Here is a 23,386-nt window from a genome sequence, read left to right as displayed (position 1 = left end):
TACCGTATTAACCCCTCGTTTCATGTGTCTCTCCTCAGGCCGGTGGTGGCTGGTCCCCTGCAGGAAGGTGAGGTGCCGGAGGTCCCTCCACCCCCTCTGGACATTGGGGGGTCCCCGGCATATACTATACGCGCCATTCTGGACTCCAGATGCCGGGTGGGGGGCCTACAGTACCTCGTTGACTGGGAGGGGTACGGCCCGGAGGAGAGGTGCTGGATACCGAGGAAGGACATTTTGGACCCCTCACTTCTGAGGGACTTCCTTCATGGGGATCGCCCTGCGCCTCGTCCTCTGGGTCGCCCTCGAGGCCGGTGGCGGTGCGCTGCGGAAGCCGTTGGTTTTGGCGTTGACCGTTTTGTGCCTGGAAGAATAACGGTAGTTTATTTTCACCACTGCTCTCTGCGCTTGACTCTACCACCACTCCTAGTAACTCGTGACATGGAGGAGTTCTGAGGAACCAGAAGCATTACATACATATGATAGCATTTGCATAGTGCCATAGAGCAGCAGAGTAGAGGCATTTACAGAAGTTGACCACATGGGGTCTGGGAAAAACGTAGCTTTTTATAAATGCATTTCATGCTATTCTACATCATTTGGCAGAATCTTTGGCGGAATCTTTTTTAATACCGCACAAATGATCGAAATGGAAGGATACTTTGACACTGACAAACTGAGATCAATAAAAACGACCTTGTCTTTAATCCATCAATAGCCTAGGCCTAGGTGTGTGGAGACATATTGTAGGCTATAATATGAGGAGGACATTTTAGTCCTAATAATGCCAGTTTCACTGATTTACCCAATGATGCGCAGCTCACTTGCTGTTGATGGCCGATGAGCCCATGCCAAAAGCCTCACTCCTTGTTTTACTTTGTATAACAATATTTGGAAGTTGATCAAATATTTTGGTAGCCCACAGCATAGAGTCTTCTCTTTTCAGCAGTAGCCTTTTGCTTTCCAACCTGTGTTTTCCCTTGATTGTATTTGAAATATTGCGAAAAGCCTGTTTTGTCTGCATGCTGTTTGTGTCACTGACAGATTTGCTGCACGTTCCCGACTGTAGGCTATTCCTTGTTATTGGGCTACAATCCACAGCTAGGTTATTTTTAAAAGAAGCTATTTATCCTCTGTGGCTAAATTATAGTCCTTCTCGTGGTGTAGTAGGCTATTCTGAATGATTCCATTACTTTCTGAACAGACAGCAGTTATTCTATAACTTTGGCAAATGTATTTCAATTTATTAGGGGTGCTGCAGTTCCTTGATTCTATGATTCTATAAGGAAATAAATGATGATGTCAACGCTAAGAGAGTTACAGGTTCATGTCTATCAGGGCAGAGAGGGAGAGATCATAGAAAGTGAATCTCATTTTAGTTATGTAAGAGATACAGGCACGCTTCTCACACAATCACAGCCACGCGCTGGTCTCACACATAGGCCTACAGAAGGTTACAATGCCTGTGCAGAAAATCTACTTTTTAACATTCCATTTTTTTTTTGTGGGGGCGGGAGAATTAATGAAGAGGCAACTTGAAAGAACAATTATTTTTCATGCCACAAGAGTTGCCGGATCCGACCAAATAGCTTCTTGAACAAAACAGTCCAAAACGGAGAGGTGCCAGGATCCGGCTCAATTAAGCACTAATTGAATTATTTTATAAGCCATAAAACGCCCTCTCCCTATCCACTCGCGACACAACGTGTATCGATTGACTCGCGTTGTTATTGTTAGCGGCTTGTGTCTATTTAGTATCGAGGAATATTTCACGTTCTCCTGTCAGACGAGTAACAACATGAATTGGTGCATGAGTCAGAAATAATGAAGTGCGACTCGAGTTTTGCCATCAGCTCGAAGACGGTGTCCCATTTTTGGTCAATCAGCAGCACTCAGTTCTGGAGTTCTCTGCTGCTGTTTCTCTCTCTCTCTCTCTCTCTCACTCTCTCTCTCTCTCTCTCTCTCTCTCTCTGAGACTAACCAACAGATGCAGACACCATCAGTCCAGTAAAGAAACAATTGAGATTTTACCAGTGTGATCACACACACACACACACATATATATATATATATATATATAATATATATATATATATATATATATATATATATATATAGATAGATAGATAGATAGATAGATAGATAGATAGATATATATATATAGATATATATATATATATATCCGCACGTTTTGAAATATAAATTTAAAATGGTCTGAGAAGAACATTGGCAGGGCAATTCCTATTGGACAAACCGCATTGTTACATAACTGTTTTTAATAGGTTAATGTTGCAAATGCTTACGTCAGAAAAGGTTGGTGACCACAGGGCTAGGGCATCACGAAGATATTCCCTACACTGGATTGATGGCAGATTTCAGGAACGGAAAATTGAATATGTTGGGGCTGCCCGTTGTGGGGGCTGCACGCTACGGTAATTCGGCCATTCTGTGGCTCTGGGGGGGATTTGCCGAGTGCGGGCTGAAATGAAATTTGACGCTTCGCATTGGATTCGATCGTGTATCTGGTGGCATTTCTAAGAAGCCCCGGAGACAGGATTTCTTTGGAGGGGTGGATTGTGGATTTTGCTCAATGGGAAAGTTCATTTCTTGATCTTAGAATCAATGTTGTCACAGTTGCTTCTTGTTGAAGAGTATGGGTATTGGCTAGTAAATATCCTAAACCTAGCTAGCTAGACAGATAGCCGCAAGCTAAAACCAGAGAGAGAGAGGGAGGAGAGAATTCACTTTCTGTTTCATCTGCTGCTGGCTTGCTAATGTTCACTCAGATACGTTTTTCCACATGTAACTGATTAAATTAAATGTTTATTCTATAAAGGTAGTAATAAATATGTTGTGAATATTGTAGAACAATCCTCTCGGCTGTTTTCCATTAAAAAAAAGTGCACACCAATTTACCATGTACAGTAAGTAGGCTACAAGCAATATGTTCCTCCACCACGTGATTCAGAAATTATGATCTTGCGTTCAGAGCTTTCCAGCGGTCTTCGTGGTTTTTATATGCAGGGAGCATAAATTGTACAATTCTATACTAACAAATACTTTTTCAAGCTAGAACCCATGTATATTAGTTAATATACAGCACCAACTAAATACATACAGTTGAAGTCGGAAGTTTACATACACCTTAGCCAAATACATTTAAACTCAGTTTTTCACAATTCCTGACATTTAATCCTTGCAAAGATTCCCTGTTTTAGGTCAGTTAGGATCACCACTTTATTTTAATCCACCAGAAACGACATAACAAATATTCCAACAAAATATTATGGTTAAACTCAAATATACTAATTGATAAAATTGGTCTAATCTTTGTAAATTATATCATAAATAGGACTGGTGGAGTTATGTCACACGCAGCTAACAAAAATATATGGAAATGTCTGCTCGTCTCAAAATTACAACCAATTGCAACATTACTGCAAAAATGGAAGAGGCAAGTGGAATGGGGAGAAAGTAAGGAATTTGTCTGTCGGCCATGCATTAAAGACCAAAATTGGCTAAAGACATTTTTGATAAATAAAAAAGTATTGCAGTTTCATTTAAGGACCAAAAAATGGACAGCTTTGCCATATAGATTGCTAAATAGTTCGGGAATGATTATGAACTGATACGCAAAACAACGCTGGATTCAAAACGTTGAGATTTTCAATTTAAAATATAATACAACATTTTTGCAACCAATAGAATGATACAATCATCCCAGCTCTGCAGATTTTGCTGCGAAGAGACAGAATCATTAGATAATTTGTTTTAGTACTGTCCATACATAGCTTGTTTTCATCGCAGATTCAGGAATGGCTGAAGAATTGCAACATTTACCTGGAGTTAACTCTGCAAATAGTACTGCTAGGTGATTTAAAAAGTAATAGTCAATCGGTCAATAATATAATAATACTCTTAGCAAAAATGGTTATCTTTAATGTACAATATGTAGAATCTATGAGAATAGAAAGGTTCAAAAATGTTGTGAAACATCACAGCACATTTGAAAAATATATGGCAAATAGGACCAAAAACAACGGCGTCGCAGAACGGGCAGGCCGAGCGGTCTTCTGGTCAGGCTCCGTAGACGGGCACATCGCTCACCGCTCCCGAGTATACTACTCGCCAATGTCCAGTCTCTTCACAACAAGGTAGACGAACTTAGAGCAAGGGTTGCCTTCAAGAGAGACATCAGAGATTGTAACATTCTCTGTTTCACGGAAACATGGCTCACTCGGGATACGTTATCAGAGTCGGTACAGCCACCCGGTTTCTTCACGCATCGCGCCGACAGAAACAGACATCTCTCTGGTAAGAAAAAGGGCGGGGGTGTATGCTTTATGATTAACGAGTCGTGGTGTGATCATAACAACATACAGGAACTCAAGTCCTTTTGTTCACCTGACCTAGAATTCCTTACAATCAAATGCCAACCGCATTATCTACCAAGAGAATTGTCTTCGATTATAATCACAACTCTATATCCCCCCCAAGCAGACACCTCGACGGCCCTGAAAGAACTTCATTGGACTCTATGTAAACTGGAAATCACATATCCGGAGGCTGCATTTATTGTAGCTGGGGATTTTAACAAAGCTAATCTGAAAACAAGGCTCCCTAAATTTTAGCAGCATATCGAATGAGCGACCCGGGCTGGCAGCATTCTGGATCATTGCTACTCTAACTTCCGCACGCATACAAAGCCCTCCCTCGCCCTCCTTTCGGCAAATCTGACCACGACTCCATTTTGTTGCTCCCAGCCTATAGACAGAAACTAAAACAGGAAACGCCCGTGCTCAGGTCTGTTCAACGCTGGTCCGACCAATCTGATTCCACGCTTCAAGATTGCTACAATCACGTGGACTGGGATATGTTCCGGATAGCCTCAGACAACAACATCAATGTATACACTGATTCGGTGAGCGAGTTTATTAGCAAGTGCATCGGTGATGTTGTACCCATGGTGACTATTAAAACCTTCCCATACCAGAAACCGTGGATTGATGGCAGCATTCGCGCAAAACTGAAAGCGCAAACCACTGTTTTAATCATGGCAAGGCAACCGGAAACATGACCGAATACAAACAGTGTAGCTATTCCCTCCGCAAGGCAATCAAACAAGTTAAACGTCAGTATAGAGACAAAGTAGAGTCGCAATTCAATGGCTCAGACACGAGACATATGTGGCAGGGTCTACAGTCAATCACGGATTACAAAAACAAAACCAGCCCCGTCGCGAACACCGACATCTTGCTCCTAGACAAACTAAACAACTTCTTTGCTCACTTTGAGGACAATACAGTGCCACTGACACGGCCCGCTACCAAAACCTGTGGGCTCTCCTTCGCCGCAGCCAACGTGAGTAAAACATTTAAACGTGTTAACCCTTGCAGGCTGCGGGCCCAGACGGCATCCCTAGCCGCGTCCTCAGAGCTTGCGCAGACCAGCTGGCTGGTGTGTTTACGGACATATTCAGTCAATCCCTATCCCAGTCTGCTGTTCCCACATGCTTCAAGAGGGCCACCATTGTTCCTCTTCCCAAGAAAGCTAAGGTAACTGAGCTAAACGACTATCGCCCTGTAGCACTCACTTCCGTCATCATGAAGTGCTTTGAGAGACTAGTCAAGGATCATATCACCTCCACCCTACCTGACACCCTAGACCCACTCCAATTTGCTTACCGCCCCAATAGGTCCACAGTCGATGCAATCGCAATCACACTGCACACTGCCCTAACCCATCTGGACAAGAGGAATACCTATGTAAGAATGCTGTTCATCGATTACAGCTCAGCATTTAAACTCGTCATTAAGCTCGAGACCCTGGGTCTCGACCCCGCCCTGTGCAACTGGGTCCTGGACTTTCTGACGGGCCGCCCCCAGGTGGTGAGGGTAGGAAACAACATCTCCACCCCGCTGATCCTCAACACCATCTCCACCCCGCTGATCCTCAACACCGGGGCCTCACAAGGGTGCGTTCTCAGCCCTCTCCTGTACTCCCTGTTCACCCACGACTGCGTGGCCATGCACGCCTCCAACTCAGTCATCAAGTTTTCAGACGGCACTACAGTGGTAGGCTTGATTACCAACAACGACGAGACGACCTACAGGGAGGAGGTGAGGGCCCTCGGAGTGTGGTGTCAGGAAAATAACCTCACACTCAACGTCAACAAAACAAAGGAGATGATCGTGGACTTCAGGAAACAGCAGAGGGAGCACCCCCTATCCACATTGACAGGACAGTAGTGGAGAAGGTGGAAAGTTTTAAGTGCCTCGGTGTACACATCACAGACAAACTGAAATGGTCCACCCACACAGACAGCGTGGTGAAGAAGGCGCAACAGCGCCTCTTCAACCTCAGGAGGCTGAATAAATTTGGCTTGTCAACGAAAACACTCACAAACTTTTACAGATGCACAATCGAGAGCATCCTGTCGGGCTGTATCACCGCCTGGTACGGCAACTGCTCCGCCCACAACTGTAAGGCGCTCCAGAGGGTAGTGAGGTCTGCACAACGCATCACCGGGGGTAAACTACCTGTCCTCCAGGACACCTACACCACCTGATGTCACAGGAAGGCCAAAAAGATCATCAAGGACAACAACCACCCGAGCCCGCTATCATCCAGAAGGCGAGGTCAGTACAGGTGCATCAAAGCTGGGACAGAGAGACTGAAAAACAGCTTCTATCTCAAGGCCATCAGAGTGTTAAACAGCCATCACCAACATTGAGTGGCTGCTGCCAACATACTGACTCAAATCTCTAGCCACTTTTCTAATACAAAATTGGATGTAATAAATGTATCACTAGTCACCATACCCAACATTACTCATCTCATATGTATATAATGTATATAATGTACCATATACCATCTACTGCATCTTGCCTATGCTGCACGGCCATCGCTCATCCATATATTTATATGTACATATTCTTATTCATTCCTTTACACTTGTAATCTATAAGGTAGTTGTGAAATTGTTAGATTACTTGTTAGATATTACTGTACGGTCGGAACTAGAAGCACAAGCATTTTGCTACACTCGCATTAACATCTTGCAACCATGTGTATGTGACCAATAAAATTTGATTTGATTTGATTTGACTCTAGGGTTAGGGGAAAATAATAAAGGAAAATATATTACAAAAAAGGTATATATATATTTACAAACAATTATATGGGGGATTGGAAATGATGCAGACAATTAAGCTGATGGAAGCCCCAATCCATCTGCAATATTAAAGTTGATCTACCCCCCCCCCCCAAAAAAAATATATAATAAGTAAGCAATGTGTTGAATAAAGTGTTGACAGTGCTGAATAAAATCTTAAACATGAACTCACTCATAAAAACAGCAGCTCTTTGCTGTATTTGTCAGTCTTTCTGTCTAGTGATGTTTTTTTAAAGATTTGAGATCTCACACAGTAGAGTTGACTATCGACTTTGCTGTGGGCTCGTGAACGCTGCAGACCAATGACATTCCGTATTTTCTGTAGACACTGGGATCTGAGCTATCTGATTGGCCAGCGGTAGGCCAATCTGTGCACTTCATTTGGTAGCAGTGTCAGCCGGGTTGGTGCAGTTTGTACTTTCAGACGCAATTACATGGTTAAAAATCCACGGCACCTGAATCACGTGCTGCTACCGCAAACAACACAAAACTAATGAAAAATAGGAAAGCAAGGGTATCGTTGGGCTTTTTACAGAAGTGTTTGGCGATTGACTAAGAAAGCCTTGGAGACCACTGCCCTAGTCCATGTAGAATATAATTCTACTGGAGGTGTCGCATCAACACGCGCAGATCCATCCGACAAGTCATCCACGCACATAGTTTTGGCCCCAGTCATAGGGCTCTATACAGTAACAGTGACCTCTGGCGTAGCCAAAACTACTCTTTCCCATTGGCTTGTACTAAACTCAGCAAAAAAAGAAACGTCCTCTCACTGTCAACTGTGTTTACTTTCAGCAAACTTAACATGTGTAAATATTTGTATGAACATAACAAGATTCATCAACCGAGACATAAACTGAACACGTTCCACAGACATGTGACTAACAGAAATGAAATAATGTGTCCGTGAACAAAGGAGGGGGTCAAAAATCAAAAGTAACAGTTAGTATCTGGTGTGGCCACCAGCTGCATTAAGTACTGCAGTGCATCTCCTCCTCATGGACTGCACCAGATTTACCAGTTCTTGCTGTGAGATGTTACCCTACTCTTCCATCAAGGCACCTGCAAGTTCCCAGACATTTCTGGGGGGAATGGCCCTAGCCCTCACCCTCCGATCCAACAGGTCCCAGACGTGCTCAATGGGATTGAGATCCGGGCTCTTCGCTGGCCATGGCAGAACACTGACATTCCTGTCTTGCAGGAAATCACAGAACGAGCAGTATGGCTGGTGGCATTGTCATGCTGGAGGGTCATGTCAGGATGAGCCTGCAGGAAGGGTACTACATGAGGGAGGAGGATGTCTTCCCTGTAACGCACAGTGTTGAGATTGCCTGCAATGACAACTAAGCTCAGTCCGATGATGCTGTGACACACCGCCCCAGACCATGACGGACCCTCCACCTCCAAATCGGTCCCGCTCCAGAGTACTCATTCCTTCGACGATAAACGCAAGTCCGACCATCACCCCTGGTGAGACAAAACCGCGACTAGTCAGCGAAGAGCCCTTTTTGCCAGTCCTGTCTGGTCCAGCGATGGTGGGTTTGTGCCCATAGGCGACGTTGTTGCCGGTGATGTCTGGTGAGGACCTGCCTTACAACAGGCCTACAAGCCCTCAGTCCAGCCTCTCTCAGCCTATTGCAGACAGTCTGAGCACTGATGGAGGGATTGTGCGTTCCTGGTGTAACTCGGGCAGTTGTTGCCATCCTGTACCTGTACCAGGTATGATGTTCGGATGTACTGATCCTGTGCAGGTGTTGCTACACGTGGTCTGTCACTGCGAGGATGATCAGCTGTCCGTCCTGTCTCCCTATAGCTCTGTCTTAGGCATCTCACAGTATGGACATTGCAATTTATTACCCTGGCCACATCTACAGTCCTCATGCCTCCTTGCAACATGCCTAAGGCACATTCACACAGATGAGCAGGGACCCTGGGCATCTTTCTTTGGTGTTTTTCAAAGTCAGTAGAAAGGCCTCTTTAGTGTCCTAAGTTTTCATAACTGTGACCTTAATTGCCTACCGTCTGTAAGCTGTTAGTGTCTTAATGACCGTTCCACAGGTGCATGTTCATTAATTGTTTATGGTTCATTGAACAAGCATGGTAAACAGTGTTTAAACCCTTTACAAGGAAGATCTGTGAAGTTATTTGGATTTTTACTAATTATCTTTCAAAGACAGGGTCCTGAAAAAGGGCCATTTCTTTTTTTGCTGAGTTTATGCATAGTATGATAGCACCAGCAGTTAGCTACCAACAGCTGGCAGACATGTTAACATTTGGTTAGTTTTATCAGTGTTATTTAGATGGAAGTTGTGAGCTAAATGCGGTAGCTCTATAGCTAGATAACGTTAGCATAGAGGTACAGTAACTCTTTCACTTACCCAGTTCACTTCCATGCTCACTGAAGCCCGTGATAATGTTCAGGTGATAATGCACGCTCAAATCCACCCGCCTCATTCTTACAAATTTTGCCCACTTTTTACAACGTTTTTCAATCCCTGTGTGACCATGATCTGCTTTAGAGAAAACCTCATTATAATACTATAGCAATTGAATTAAGAGTTTTTAATTTGAGTTTTGTTTGGGTGCTCTAAGTTACTATTCTTCGTCTCGGGTCTAACAGCACCTGTGCAAATATATCCTCCAAAACACTGGCTTCTTGGGCCTTATCACTTAATTATACACTGAGTGTACAAAACATTAGGAATGCCTTCCTAATATTGAGTTACACACCCTTTTGCCCTCAGAACAGTCTCAATTGGTTGGGACATTGACTCAATGTGTTGAAAGCGTTCCAAAGAGCAGGTTTCTTAATGCTTTGTATACTCAGCGTATTACTCTTTAAATACACAATATAAGTATACAGTGCATTCGGAAAGGATTCAGACCCCTTGACTTTTTCCACATTTTGTTACGTTACAGCCTTATTCTAAAATGGATTAAATAAATGTTTTTCCTCATCAATCTACACACAATACCCCATAATGACAAAGCAAAAACAGGCTAAGAAATTTTAGCAAATGTATTAAATAAACAACTGAAATACATTATTTGCCCAAGTATTCAGACCGTTTGCTATGAGACTCGAAATTGAGCTCAGGTGCATCCTGTTTCCATTGATCATCCTTGAGATGTCTACAATTTGATTGGAGTCCACCTGCGATAATTTCAATTGATTGGACATGATTTGGAAAGGCACACACCTGTCTAATTAAGGTCCCACAGTTGACAGTGCATGTCAGAGAAAAAAACAAGTCATGAGGTCAAAGGAATTGTCTGTAGAGCTCTGAGACAGGATTGTGTCGAGGCACTGATCTGGGGAAGGGTATCAAAAAAAATTCTGCAGCATTGAAGGTCCCCAAGGACACAGTGGCCTCCATCATTCTTAAATGGAAGAAGTTTTGAACCACCAAGACTCTTCTAAACTGAGAAATCGGTGGGAGAAGGGCCTTGGTCAGGGAGGTGACCAAGAACCCGATGGTCACTCTAATAGAGCTCCAGAGTTCCTCTGAGGAGATGGGAGAACCTTCCAGAAGGACAATCATCTCTGCAGCACTCCACCAATCAGGCCTTTATGCTAGTGGCCAGAGGGAAGCCACTCCTCATTAAAAGGCACATGACAGCCTGCTTGTGATGAGTGATGAAGCTAAAAAATCATTATTTAACCCGTCTCCTCCCCTTCATCTACACTGATTGGAGTGGATTTAACAAGTGACATCAATAAGGGATCATAGCTTTCACCTGGATTCACCTGGTCAGTCTATGTCACGGAAAGAGGAGGTGTTCCTAATGTTTTGTACACTCAGCCTATATCTATAGCTATAGCTAGAACGATTGTATATGGTGTGGTATAAAGGTTTAGCAGTGTATATTAACCACACTGCTAACATTATGCTTAACCCTAACCTTAAATTAAGACCAAAAAGCACATTTGAGTTTTTTAAGATTTTTTACGATATAGCCAATTTTGACCTTGTAGCTTTGGTAACTAGTGACAACCATTGAGGGATGAGCGCCGTGTATGAGTGATGCGATCTGATGCAAGACAATGGGGTAACAATAAAACACGTGCATATGTTTGTTTGTGTGTGTGTGTGTGTGTGTGTGTGTGTGTGGACAGAACGAAATGTGAAATATACCCTACGTTTATTCCAGTACCTGCCACAAAGCATTACAGTAAGGTACGTGTAGATGTGTCTGCTTCTGTACATGTGAACTACTGTTTATACGTATTGCTTTCCTCACGTGAAACCTGCCACAAACCATTATGTGTACTATACGTGCTTCTGTACATATAAACTAAATGTGTCTAGTCCAGTATACCTGCCACGAAGCAGACCCTCCACATGCCGGAGTGCAGTGCCATCCTGACCTCCATGCTCTGGTTCTGCTGCAGAATGACGCCCTCCTCCATCAGCAGCCAGTAGTCTGTGGACACAGCCACGCCCACCAGGAGCAGGCCGCACGCCCCAAACACCGAGGAGAGGAGTGTGAGTGCCCGCGTGCTGAACATGCTCATCTGAGGAAGAGAGGAGAGAGGATAAGGAAGAGGAGAGAGGAGGTGAGAGGACAGGTGAGGTTCAGGGTCGAGTCTATTTCAGTTCAGCTAACTCGGCAGATGAATGGAACGCCTGGTTGACATGGAGTTGGGCCTCTCCCCTGGTGGGTTTTCTCATCAGAATAACTCAACAGAGACGAATTTACAGTAGAGGAACCACTTGGTTAGTTTTATCACTTGGTTAGTTTTAGAGGAAGAGAAAGCTTCTCCACATAACGGAATGTTCCCTTTTATCACAATGCTTCACGTTTCAGTGAAGATAATTAACCAAAGAACAGTTTTCTGTCTTCAACTCATCTTAAAAGAGCAAAGACAGAGGAAAGTGGAGGCTTATCTGCCAGTGTCTTTGAATACATAACGGTGACTACTGGTACAGATCCTGCACATACTAACCAGGTTAAACCAGGCTGAATGTTGCAGTCAGTCTGGTTTAACTACCCCCTGGGCACACACTGGTTGAATCCACGTTGTTTCCACGTCATTTGGACGAAATTACGTTGAACCAACAATGGAATAGACGTCGAATTGACGTCTGCGTGCAGCGGGTAGGCTATAGGTAGCATAAGCAGGGAATACATAAGCGGTGATAAAAATGCAACACATGACTGCAGAGCCCGCTGTGCCAGTGAACGGAACGACCTCACCACCACAGAGCAGCGTGCTGCAAATTACAGGTGAGGCTCCTCCACTGATGACAGTGTGGCTTTACCCACTCAACCGTTTCACCGGTGAGAAGAAAGAAAAAAGGAAAAACCCGCACGAGGAAAAGAGGAGGAGAGCGACTGTGGTGCCGAAACCAATGACCTCATCACTGATTTGAGATGCAGCACTGCACATTCACGAATGTCACAATGGATTTTTCTCACTCATGATGACTCACCAGTTACAAATATTTGATATGGTAAAAAGCAGCCCTCATCCTATCTCCCTCGCGTGAATATAGTCTACCCAGACCTTCAGAAATCCGTTGAATAAACATTGTCAACTCAAGAAGACAGTGACCAAGGGTAAAGGGAGGACTGTGTACGTGTCAAGATTCCCTCACAAGATTCCCTCAAGGCAACCACCGATGATAGGATAGAGGAGGAGGTGGTAAGGAGGTGAAACAGTTAGCATCTGTTGTGCACGGTAGTTGTGTACTTGTGTCTGCAAGGTCAAACAGAATGTGAAGATGAGGCACGCCATCGAATTTGAATGGGAGCTGAGAAGAGGCTTCTTTATAAACAGTGTTGACTGTGAGTGCTAGACATGGCAGCCAGAGAGAGGAAAAACACCAGTGTCAAACAGATACTATGACCATTTGTAGTAAAATGTCCTTCACAGTACTGAGCAACCAAACCAAGCCAAACCAATCTACAGTGCATTCGGAAAGTATTCAGACGCCTTGACCTTTTCCAAATGTTGTTACATTATAGCCTTATTCTAACGGATAAAAAATACCCCATAATGACAGAAAAAAAACAGGTTTTTATACATTTTAAGGACATTAATGACAAATTCAAAACTGAAATATCACATTTACATAAGTATTCAGACCTTTTACTCAGTACTTTGTTGAAGCACCTTTGGCAGCGAATACAGCCTCGAGTCTTCCTGGGTATGACGCTACAAGCTTGACACGCCTGTATTTGGGGAGTTTCTTCCATTCTTCCCTGCAGATCCTCTCAAGCTCTGTCAGGTTGGATGGGGAGCGTCGCTGCACAGCTATTTTCAGGTCTCTCCAGAGATGTTCGATCAGGTTCAAGTCTGGGCTCTGGCTGGGCCACTCAAGGACATTCAGAGACTTGTTTTCCGAAGACACTCCTGCGTTGTCTTGGCTGTGTGCTTAGGATTGTTGTTACTGTTGGAAGGTGAACCTTCACCCCAATCTGAGGTCCTGAGTGCTCTGGAGCAGGTTTTCATCAGGGATCTCTCTGTACTTTGCTCTGTTCATCTTTCCCTTGATCCTGACTAGTCTCCCAGTCCCTGCCGCTAAAAGAAATCCCCACAGCATGATGCTGCCACCAGCATGCTTCACCTTAGGGATGGTGCCAGGTTTCCTCCAGATGTGACGCTTGGCATTCAGGCCAAAGAGTTCAATCTTGGTTTCATCATAGCAGAGAATCTTGTCTCTCATGGTCTGAGAGTCCTTTAGGTGGCTTTTGGCAAACTCCTAGCTAGCCTTCAGGGGCCTTTTCTGAGGAGTGGCTTCCGCCACACTACCATAAAGGCCTGATTGGTGGAGTGCCGCAAGGTTCTCCCATCTCCACCGAGGAACTCTAGAGCTCTGTCAGAGGTTCTTTGGTTCTTGGTCACCTTCTTGGTGACCAAGGCCCTTCTCCACGAATTGCTCAGTTTGGCCGGGCGGCCAGCTTTAGAAAGAGTCTTGGGGATTCTAAACTTCTTCCATTTAAGAACGATGGAGGCCACTGTGTTCTTGGGATCTTCAATGCTGCAGAAATGTTTTGGTACCCTTCCCCAGATCAGTGCCTTGACACAATCCTGTCTCGGAGCTCTACGGACAATTCCTCCGACCTCAAGGCTTGATTTTTTCTCTGACATGCATTGTCAACTGTGGGACTTATGTAGACAGGTGCGTGACTTTCCAAATCATGTCCAATCAATTGAATTTACCACAGGTGGACTCCAATCAAGTTGTAGAAACATCTCAAGGATGATCAATGGAAACAGGATGCACCTGAGCTCAATTTCGAGTCTCATAGCAAAGAGTCTGAAAACGTATGTAAATAAGGTTTTTCTGTTTTTTATTTTCAATACATTTGCAAAAAAATCTAAGAACTGGTTTTCACTTTGTCATTATGGGGTATTGTGTGTAGATTTATGAGGAAAAACATTCCTTTAAGATATTTTAGAATAAGGCTATAACGTAACAAAATGTAGAAAAAGACAAGGGGTCTGAATACTTATGGAATGCACTGTATACATAGTTGTTGGAACCGTTCTGAAAAGGGCAACATAAAAAAAAAAAATATCCAAGCCTGCACAGTTTGGTTGGGGTCGGCACGACGTGTGGAGAGGGTAATAGATACCATCTGGCCTTACGGATGGACAAAAGTAAGAGTAAGAGGCATGGATCGTGGACCGGGTCAATCCCTCATGGATCATTCATTATGGGCTCTCACATTTTGAAGCGAGGAAAGAGATGAGAAAGAACAATTCCCTTGATTCTTCATTCCCTTGAAACACTCTGGGCTTCAGTAACATGAAGAGACCTATGTTTCTCTAAGATGGGGCATTGGGGTGGATGAGATTCCCTTTGTAGTTAAAGCCTACAGAATAAACCACAATTCCCATGCTGCACCCTCAGCTAGGCTCCATTACAGCTTGGTAATTTGGACATTCACCTATATTGCAATGAATTGCCTGAATTGATGTGATAATGACAAATAGAATGATAAGTTTCTAACATGAATTTGCACCACAGTTTTTTTTTATTATCCTTTAAACTACTACTACTCGTCTGATCGTTGGTCAAATCAATTGTCCCATTAAAAATGACCAATATTAGCAAACTTATTTCATGTTAAAACTTCACATTTCTCTAGTATAGGCTACTTATCGTATTGATCAGCAAAAAGCCTGCGATAAGTGATCGGTATGGTCGGTGTTGATTCTTTTTAGTCTATCGTCCCAGCTCTAGGCTCCACCGCTTTGTGTTGGGACTGGGAGAGCTTAGGTCTCTGGGAGCAAATGTACGGAATGCCACTTGAATGTGGGGGGGGGGGGGGTGAATAGTGAATGGTGGTTTATGTTATAGCATGAAGGGGGGAGGGAATCCATGAAGGGATAAATAAAAGAAGGGATCAGTAGAGGGAGAGTTTGGAGAGAGAGAGAGAGAGAGAGAAGCTTCAAGGGAAGAATGTTTGAGGTCAGTGAGAGTGTGGATCTGTCCACTGGTATGGTGCTGAAATAACAGAATAATAGAAAGCTTAAAACTAAGAGAGAGAGAGACAGAGAAAGCAAGAGAGAGAGAGAGAGAGAGAGAGAGAGAGAGAGAGAGAGGCTGGCTAAGGGGGAATATGTTTGAGGTCATGGTCAGAGTGTGGAGCTGTCCATGAGTGAGGTGCTGAAATACCAGAAAACTAGATAGAGTAAAACCAAGGACACTATTAGCCTATAGTCTATAGCACACAACTGTACTGGGTCAGCTCCTTTTTGCAGCTTAAAAAACAAACGTCACACTTAATTAACTAGATGTTGCGCTGCAATGAACAACGCTCACCAGTGGCAAAAGCGACGCGAAAATTATTCGAATCGTCAAGACATGTCATGGGAAGGAAATATTCATGAAGGTAACATTCTCAGAGCCTGCCACACGCACATCTTGCGGGGAGCGAGAGAGAGAGAGAGAGAGAGAGACCCAAGGCAGTATATTATAGAATGACAGACTGCTTTTTCATAATTTCAAACGCAAATGTCAGTCGCATGCATTTCTTGTGTGTATTCGGCTAGACTAAATAGATGCAGCAAATGTTACAGACAGACTGACTGTAGCCCACAACACACTGACAGACGGACATCATCATGGAACGTGTGAACTGCTATAACCCAAAATGAAAAACTATGATGATGTATGATGAGACATTTCTCAAGACGGTTTATGAAACTAATGATCATTTGTATCGCGTAATGGTGACATATAAGCAACAGGCACTACTCACGTCCAAATTAATGGTGCAGCCGTCGAAAGATCCGCGCGCTAGGGAGCCTTGACGGATTGTGCAATTTTCCTTTTGCACCCCCCCTCTCTCTCCCTCTCTCTCTCCCTCTCTCTCTTGTGTTTCCCCGTATCGCCCCCTTGCTCCTCTCTCTCTCTCTCTCTCTCTCTCCCTCTCTCTGACTCTCTCTCGTGTGTTTCCCCGTATCGCCCCCTTGCTCCTCTCTCTCTCTTTTGCCACCCTCCTTTCACTCACTCTCTATTTCAGCACTGCGGAGAAGAGGTTGAATGGGCTATACCGAGGAACGCGCAGAAGATGCTTTGACGCGCGGGGGGAAAGCGCCACACAGATCGAGGGACAGAAAGACCGTGGAGAGTTGCGAGCGAAGACGTGCTACTTTTGCAAGGAGACAGTCAAAATCCTACGACACAGAAGCAGGCAGGGACACGCAGTTGGGTTGGCTATCGCACTCACGCAAGCACGAGCCCGCACGCAACAAGCAACACGTACACACACACACATTGCATTCAACGTGGTATGGAGAGGGTAATGAGGACAATGATTATTCTACCAGTCTCGCGCAACAACACAGTGCTACTTGGAAACATTGCATTGGTTCATCCAATTAATGTAACATTTGAATTGAAACAGAGAAAGAACAGGGAAGCATATAGAAACAGCTTCTGAGTTAGAGTCAAATTAGGATTTTCAATACAAAATGTTTTTTTACGGAGAGGAGTGATCATAGACAATATATGTATGGTCTTGAATCATATATCAATACTATTTTATGCTCACAAATTACTGAAAAAAATATATAGAAACGAAGCATGTAACAATTTAAATGATTTTACTGAGTTATAGTTTATATAAGGAAATCAGTCAATTGAAATAAATTAATTAGGCCCTAATCTATGGATTTCACATGGCTGGGCAGGGGTGCAGCCATGGGTGGGCCTGTGAGGGTAAAGGCCCAGCCACTTGGGAGCCAGGCCCAGCCAATCAGAATTCGTTTTTCCCCACAAATGGGCTTTATTACAGACAGAAATACTCCTCAGGACCGCCCCTCCCGCTTTTCAGATGACCCCGCAGGTGAAGAAGCCACACGTGGAGGTCCTGGGCAGGCGTGGTTACACGTGGTCTGTGGTTGTGAGGCCGATTGGAAGTACTGCAAAATTCTCTAAAACGACGTTGGAGGCGGCTTATGGTAGAGAAATAAACATTGCATTCTCAGGCAACAGCTCTGGTGGACATTCCTACAGTCAGCATGCCAATTGCACGCTCCCGCAAAACTTGAGTCATCTGTGGCATTGTGTGACAAAACTGCACATTTTAGAGTGGCCTTTTATTGTCCCCAGCACAAGGTGCACCTGTGTAATGAGCATGCCATTTAATCATCTTCTTGATATGCCACACCTGTCAGGTGGATGGATTATCTTGGCGAAGGAGAAATGCAAACATAACAGGGATGTAAAGAAATTTGTGCACAGAATTTGAGCGAAATCAGCTTTTTGTGCGTATGGAACGTTTCTGGGATCTTTTATTTCAGCTCATGAAACATGGAACCAACACTTTACATGTTGCCTTTATGATTTTCTTCAGTGCATATTTGATGCATACTTAAAATGGCAAGTGAGTGAGCTGCGCTAGCTTGCAGTGTGAGCTGAAGTTGTATAAGGGAAGGGGAGGAGGGATTGGCAGTCGTAGCTCAGTTCAGGCTGCTGCTCTACCGCATGACGTACACCGCTCTGCTTCTACGTCTACAGCCACCTGCACAGCCACCTGCATAGCCGCACACACACACTGGGTATACCTGGCTTCGTTGGTCATCCAGATGTATAAATCGCCATGGTGTGTGTGTGTGTGTGTGTGTGTGTGTGTGTGTGTGTGTGTGTGTGTGTGTGTGTGTGTGTGTTCATGCTTGCATGCGCCCATTCATGCCCGAGTAGCCACAATAACCTTAACAGACTGATAGGAATGGCTGTGAGTCACAGAGGTGTGTGGAAGCGGTGTGGTCAGCATTGGATTCTATCCCTTTCCAAACCACACACAGCCACACACAGGAGCGACTGTACCGCCTGTCCTGCATAATAGACTGAAAGGTCACAAAGTAGAACAGAGATTGTTTTATTGATGGGGGAAATTAGACCTTTCAACCCTATGGATGCTATCACCATAGCTGTCAATCATGGTACGATCTGATGCTCTTTGACATTTAGTTAAGTTTCCATTGAGTTGCATGAGTAGTTAGCCGTTAGCTATTTCCAGGTTCTCTGTGGCTTATATTTAAGCAATAAGGCCAGGGGAGGTGTGGTATATGGCCAATGTACCACGGTTAAGGGCTGTTCTTATTGGCCATATACCACAAACCCCAGAGGTGCCTTATTGCTATTATAAACTGGTTACAAACGTAATTAGAACAGTAAAAATACATGTTTTGTCATACCTGTGGTATATGGTCTCATATACCACAGCTTTCAGCCAATCAGCATTCAGGGCTCGAACCACCCAGTTTATAATAATGGGTAACTCCCTGTTTGCTGTACTTGAGTTTAACTGTTTACTGCTATGGCACCAATGCATTAGAACAAGGGGATTGGGAACTGTAGAACTTGCTCGGTCCCAGAAGTGTTTGTGCTCTCATCCCAACTGCTAAGGTGACAATGACCAAAGGAGTTGGCAAGACAGCACAAACAGATCTTGGACCAGGCTAGTAGAATCATCAAGCACTGGGGTAAAAAAAACGGAAAAATCTGAGATGACAAAATAGGATTCAAAAACCAGAGAAAACTCTATTTGTTTCTGAAATAGATATGTTAAAAGGAAGCCTTCATTTGAATACACTCCCCTTAAGAGAGGGGCATGTGGGCTATATTGACCCAAACACCCCAAGCCAGCTCATGAAACACCGACAACACTAAGAGGACAGGCATATTCTTTTAATCGTTCATCATCCCTCCCTCTTTCTTCCCCTTTGTATTTATTTTTGGTCTCCCCCCTCCTCCTTTCTCTATTTTTTTTTCAGTCTATTTTTAGATGCATGCTAGGGAAATCCAACACATGAATAGTGATATAAATAGCATGCTGTACATTGACCGCCACACATGTAATAAAAGGTAACACGGTCATAACCATGTTATCATATGTCATAGCAACTGATATAACTTGTCATAACCTGTCATAATATGGTCATAACACTGTCATGACCCATATGTTTACACCTGTTGTGACATATGTTGTGTTATTTTATGGCTGGTTATGACACCTACATAAGACTGTCAAAACCCACATTCATTAAATGTGTTTTTTTCCCTGCCAAGAAGTTTCCATTAGTTTGAAAGTTTGTTTCTTAAGCCCTTTGCTGTTGTTGTAATGAATTCTTTACAGCATGTTTTTAAAAAACGATTTTAAATAACTTGTAGAAAATACACTTTATGACACTGTCATAAAACATTATGACCATCCTGTGTCACTTTACTTGGACTAAGAAAATGCACTTTATGACACTGTATAGAAGCATTATGACCCTCATAATCATTTAAGCCAGATAGGCCGATCACGTACATGCCCTTATGTCAGTCATCAGTCACAAAGAGGGTGTCTTCTTCTGCTCCTAAAATATGCTCCTGCATTCATCCCAGTCATTGGGGTATGTGCACGTCTGACATCAATGTTTGTGCAATTACAATGATCATTTAATATGGTCATTTTCAGAAAATTTTACAATAACATATAACATAAAAATACTGGTGACAAGTAGGCTATAGTGTAATGGAACGTTTTGCCTTGTGCGGTAGGTTTTGACACTCTTATGTAGGTGTCATAACCAGCCATAGGATAACTACCATGGTAGGTTTTGACACTCTTATGTAGGTGTCATAACCAGCCATAGGATAACTACCATGGTAGGTTTTGACACTCTTATGTAGGTGTCATAACCAGCCATAGGATAACTACCATGGCAGGTTTTGACACTCTTATGTAGGAGTCATAACCAGCCATAGGATAACTACCATGGTAGGTTTTGACACTCTTATGTAGGAGTCATAACCAGCCATAGGATAACTACCATGGTAGGTTTAGACACTCTTATGTAGGTGTCATAACCAGCCATAGAATAACTACCATGGTAGGTTTTGACACTCTTATGTAGGTGTCATAACCAGCCATAGGATAACTACCATGGTAGGTTTTGTGGGTTTTGACACCCTTATGTAGGTGTCATAACTATCCATAAATAACACAATATATGTCACAACAGGTCTAAAAATGTGTGTCATGACAGTGTTATGACCATATTATGACAAGTTATGTCAAGTTATGTCAGCATGACAGTATGGCATGATAAACAGAACAAAGCTATAACAGGAATGTTACAATATAATTCTGCCTACGTTGATGTATATGAAGACGTGTTTCCGTGTGTTTGTTTTGGGGGGAGTGCGTCCTGTTGGAAATTCCCACTCTCCTTATAAAGATTGTCTTGAATATTTCCATTATCTTGTTGCTGTGACAACCATGACTTCAAAGAAATTCTGTCAGAAGAAAAAGGTGGGGTGGGAGAGAGGGAGAGAGGGAGGGAGAGAGAGAAAAAAAATGTGTTCAGCAAAAAATAGCAGAGGGGGTTTGACAGTGAGCTGTGAGTTCGTGATGGGGAGGGAGGTGGAGAGGAGAGGGAAGCAGTTGAGGTGCGGTCTACAGAGAGAAAGGGGGAGGGGGATGAGCGTGTCCAAACAAAGTGGTGGGAAATGTGGATGGGATACAAACACTGACATGAACAAGCAGAGAGAGATATACATCACAGTAATGTCTACACCGCAGCTACCTGTATGTACACACAGAGAGGGAGAGAGAGAGGGAGAGGGAGGGGGTGGGAGGGGGGGTGGGTGGGAGGGAGGGAGGGAGGGAGGGAGGGAGGGAGAGGGAGGGAGGGAGGGAGGGAGGGAGGGAGGGAGGGAGGGAGCGAGAGAGGTGAGGGAGAGAAGTAGAGCAATTTCATTCGGACTTTTAGATCGAAATTTAGAATGACAGGGAGGAAGGGAGGGAGGCTTGGGTTACTGAAAAAAGAGAGGTTTTGCTGTTTCAACCATTACTAAACGGAGTGGTCAGCATCTTATGACTGCAGACTGAGGAAGTGGGGAGGACAGAGGAGTTGCGATAGAGAAAGAGTGGGAGCGGAAGAGAGAAAATAGGGAGGAGGCCGGGTCAAATTGGAGGACTGAGAGATGGAGGAATGCAGTAAAGGAATGAAGCTTGGAATAAGAGATGGGAAGAGGTAAGGGAGGATGAGGGGTTGAATGAGAGGAAGACCAGAATGAAGAGGAGAATGAAAAGGTTACAGTGGCTGGTAAGGAAGAGTGAAGAAACGAAAGATTGGGAAAATGGAGGAGGGAATTAGGGAATCATGGGGGGGGGTTGAGAAATTTGTCAAGGATTCAAAAGACGCATTAAGACTTGGCGCCATTTCTGTTGAATTGCGCCTGAATCATTTCTTCAGGCTTTTAAAGTATAATATGAGGCAAATTCCACCAAATATCGCGGCATGAAAGCAACAACAGTGTTCATCCTCTTAATTTGGTCCCACTGTATAAGATACTGAACAAGTGTTAGTCCCATGTTTCACGAGCTGAAATAAAAGATCCCAGAAATGTTCCATAAGCACAAAAAGCTTATTTTTCTCAAATTTTGTGAAGTTTTGAGGGAGCATGCAATTGACATGCTGACTGCAGGAATGTTCACCAGAGCTGTTGCCAGAGAATTGAATGTTAATTTCTCTACCATAAGCCACCTTCAACGTCGTTTTAGAGAGTTTGGCATTGTGTCCAACCGGCCTCATGACCTCAGACCACGAGTATGGCGTTGTGTGGGCGAGAGGTTTGCTGATGTCAACGTTGTAAACAGAGTGCCCCATGGTGGCGGTGGGGTTATGGTATGGGTATTCATAAGTTCCGGACAATGAACACAATTGCCTTTTATCGATGGCAATTTCAATGCACAGAGATACCGTGACGAGATCCTGAGGCCCATTGTCGTGCCATTCATCTGCCGCCATCACCTCATGTTTCAGCATGATAATGCACGTCCCCATGTCCTGGAAGTTGAAAATGTCCCAGTTCTTCCATCGACCCATTGAGCATGTTTGGGTGCTCTGGATTGACTTGTGCGACAGTGTGTTCCAATTCCCACCAATATCCAGGAACTTTGCACAGCCATTGAAGAGTAGAGGGACAACATTCCACAGGCGACGATCAACAGCCTGATCAACTCTATGTGAAGGAGACGCTGCATGAGGCAAATGGTGGTCATACCAGATACTGATCCACGCCCCTACCTTTTTTTTTAAAGAGATCTGTGACCAACAGATGCATATCTGTATTCCCAGTCATGTGAAATCCATAGATTAGGGCCAAATACATGTATTTCAATGGACTGATTTCCTCACATGAACTGGAACTCAGTCAAATCTTTGAAATTGTTGCGTGTTGCGTTTCTATTTTCATTCAGTGTATAATCGCTACTTTTTCGCACAGACAAACTTTGCCAGGCCTTTGGATGGCATAAGTGAATAAATGATGATGTGACCTTCACAGGAGAGAAAAACACATGGAGCACGTATACAATCTGGAGAAATGTGAGTTAGCTGTTATACATCTCATAATACTTACAGTACTGGAGATGCTGCACTAATGAATATGGTGAAGCATAGTGAACATACACAATCTGTCATACATACATAGTCATGCACGTACACTACCGGTCAAAAGTTTTAGAACACCTACTCATTGAAGGGTTTTTCTTTATTTTTACTATTTTCTACATTGTAGACGTCAAGACGTCAATGCAGCGCCATCTTGGTAAAATAGCCCTTACACCGCCTGGAGGTGAGTTGGGTCATTGTCCTGTTGAAAAACAAATGATAGTCCCACTAAGCCCAACCCAGATGGGATGGCGTATCGCTGCAGAATGCTGTGGTAGCCATGCTGGTTAAGTATGCCTTGAGTT

At 43.8% G+C, this 23,386-nt stretch overlaps 1 protein-coding gene across 1 annotated transcript in view; it reads right to left on the bottom strand.

The window, feature by feature from the left end:
* LOC106588444 (voltage-dependent calcium channel gamma-7 subunit) overlaps window positions 1–16,890 on the bottom strand; it is a 44,996-nt gene extending 28,106 nt beyond the window's left edge. The window contains exons 1-2 of the mRNA XM_014177453.3: window positions 16,388–16,890; window positions 11,492–11,687 (exon numbers count right to left, since the gene is read on the bottom strand). Of these exons, the coding sequence (XP_014032928.3) occupies window positions 11,492–11,687 (196 nt within the window). The 5' untranslated portion in view covers window positions 16,388–16,890. The remainder of the gene's footprint in view (window positions 1–11,491; window positions 11,688–16,387) is intronic.
* Between the last annotated feature and the right edge of the window lie 6,496 nt (window positions 16,891–23,386).

This window comes from Salmo salar, chromosome 27 (genome assembly GCF_965601325.2).
Source record: "Salmo salar chromosome 27, fSalSal1, whole genome shotgun sequence".
Taxonomy (NCBI): Eukaryota; Metazoa; Chordata; class Actinopteri; order Salmoniformes; family Salmonidae; genus Salmo; species Salmo salar.
Note: the sequence above shows the minus strand (reverse complement) of the source record. Positions and strands in the feature narration are given on the sequence as shown.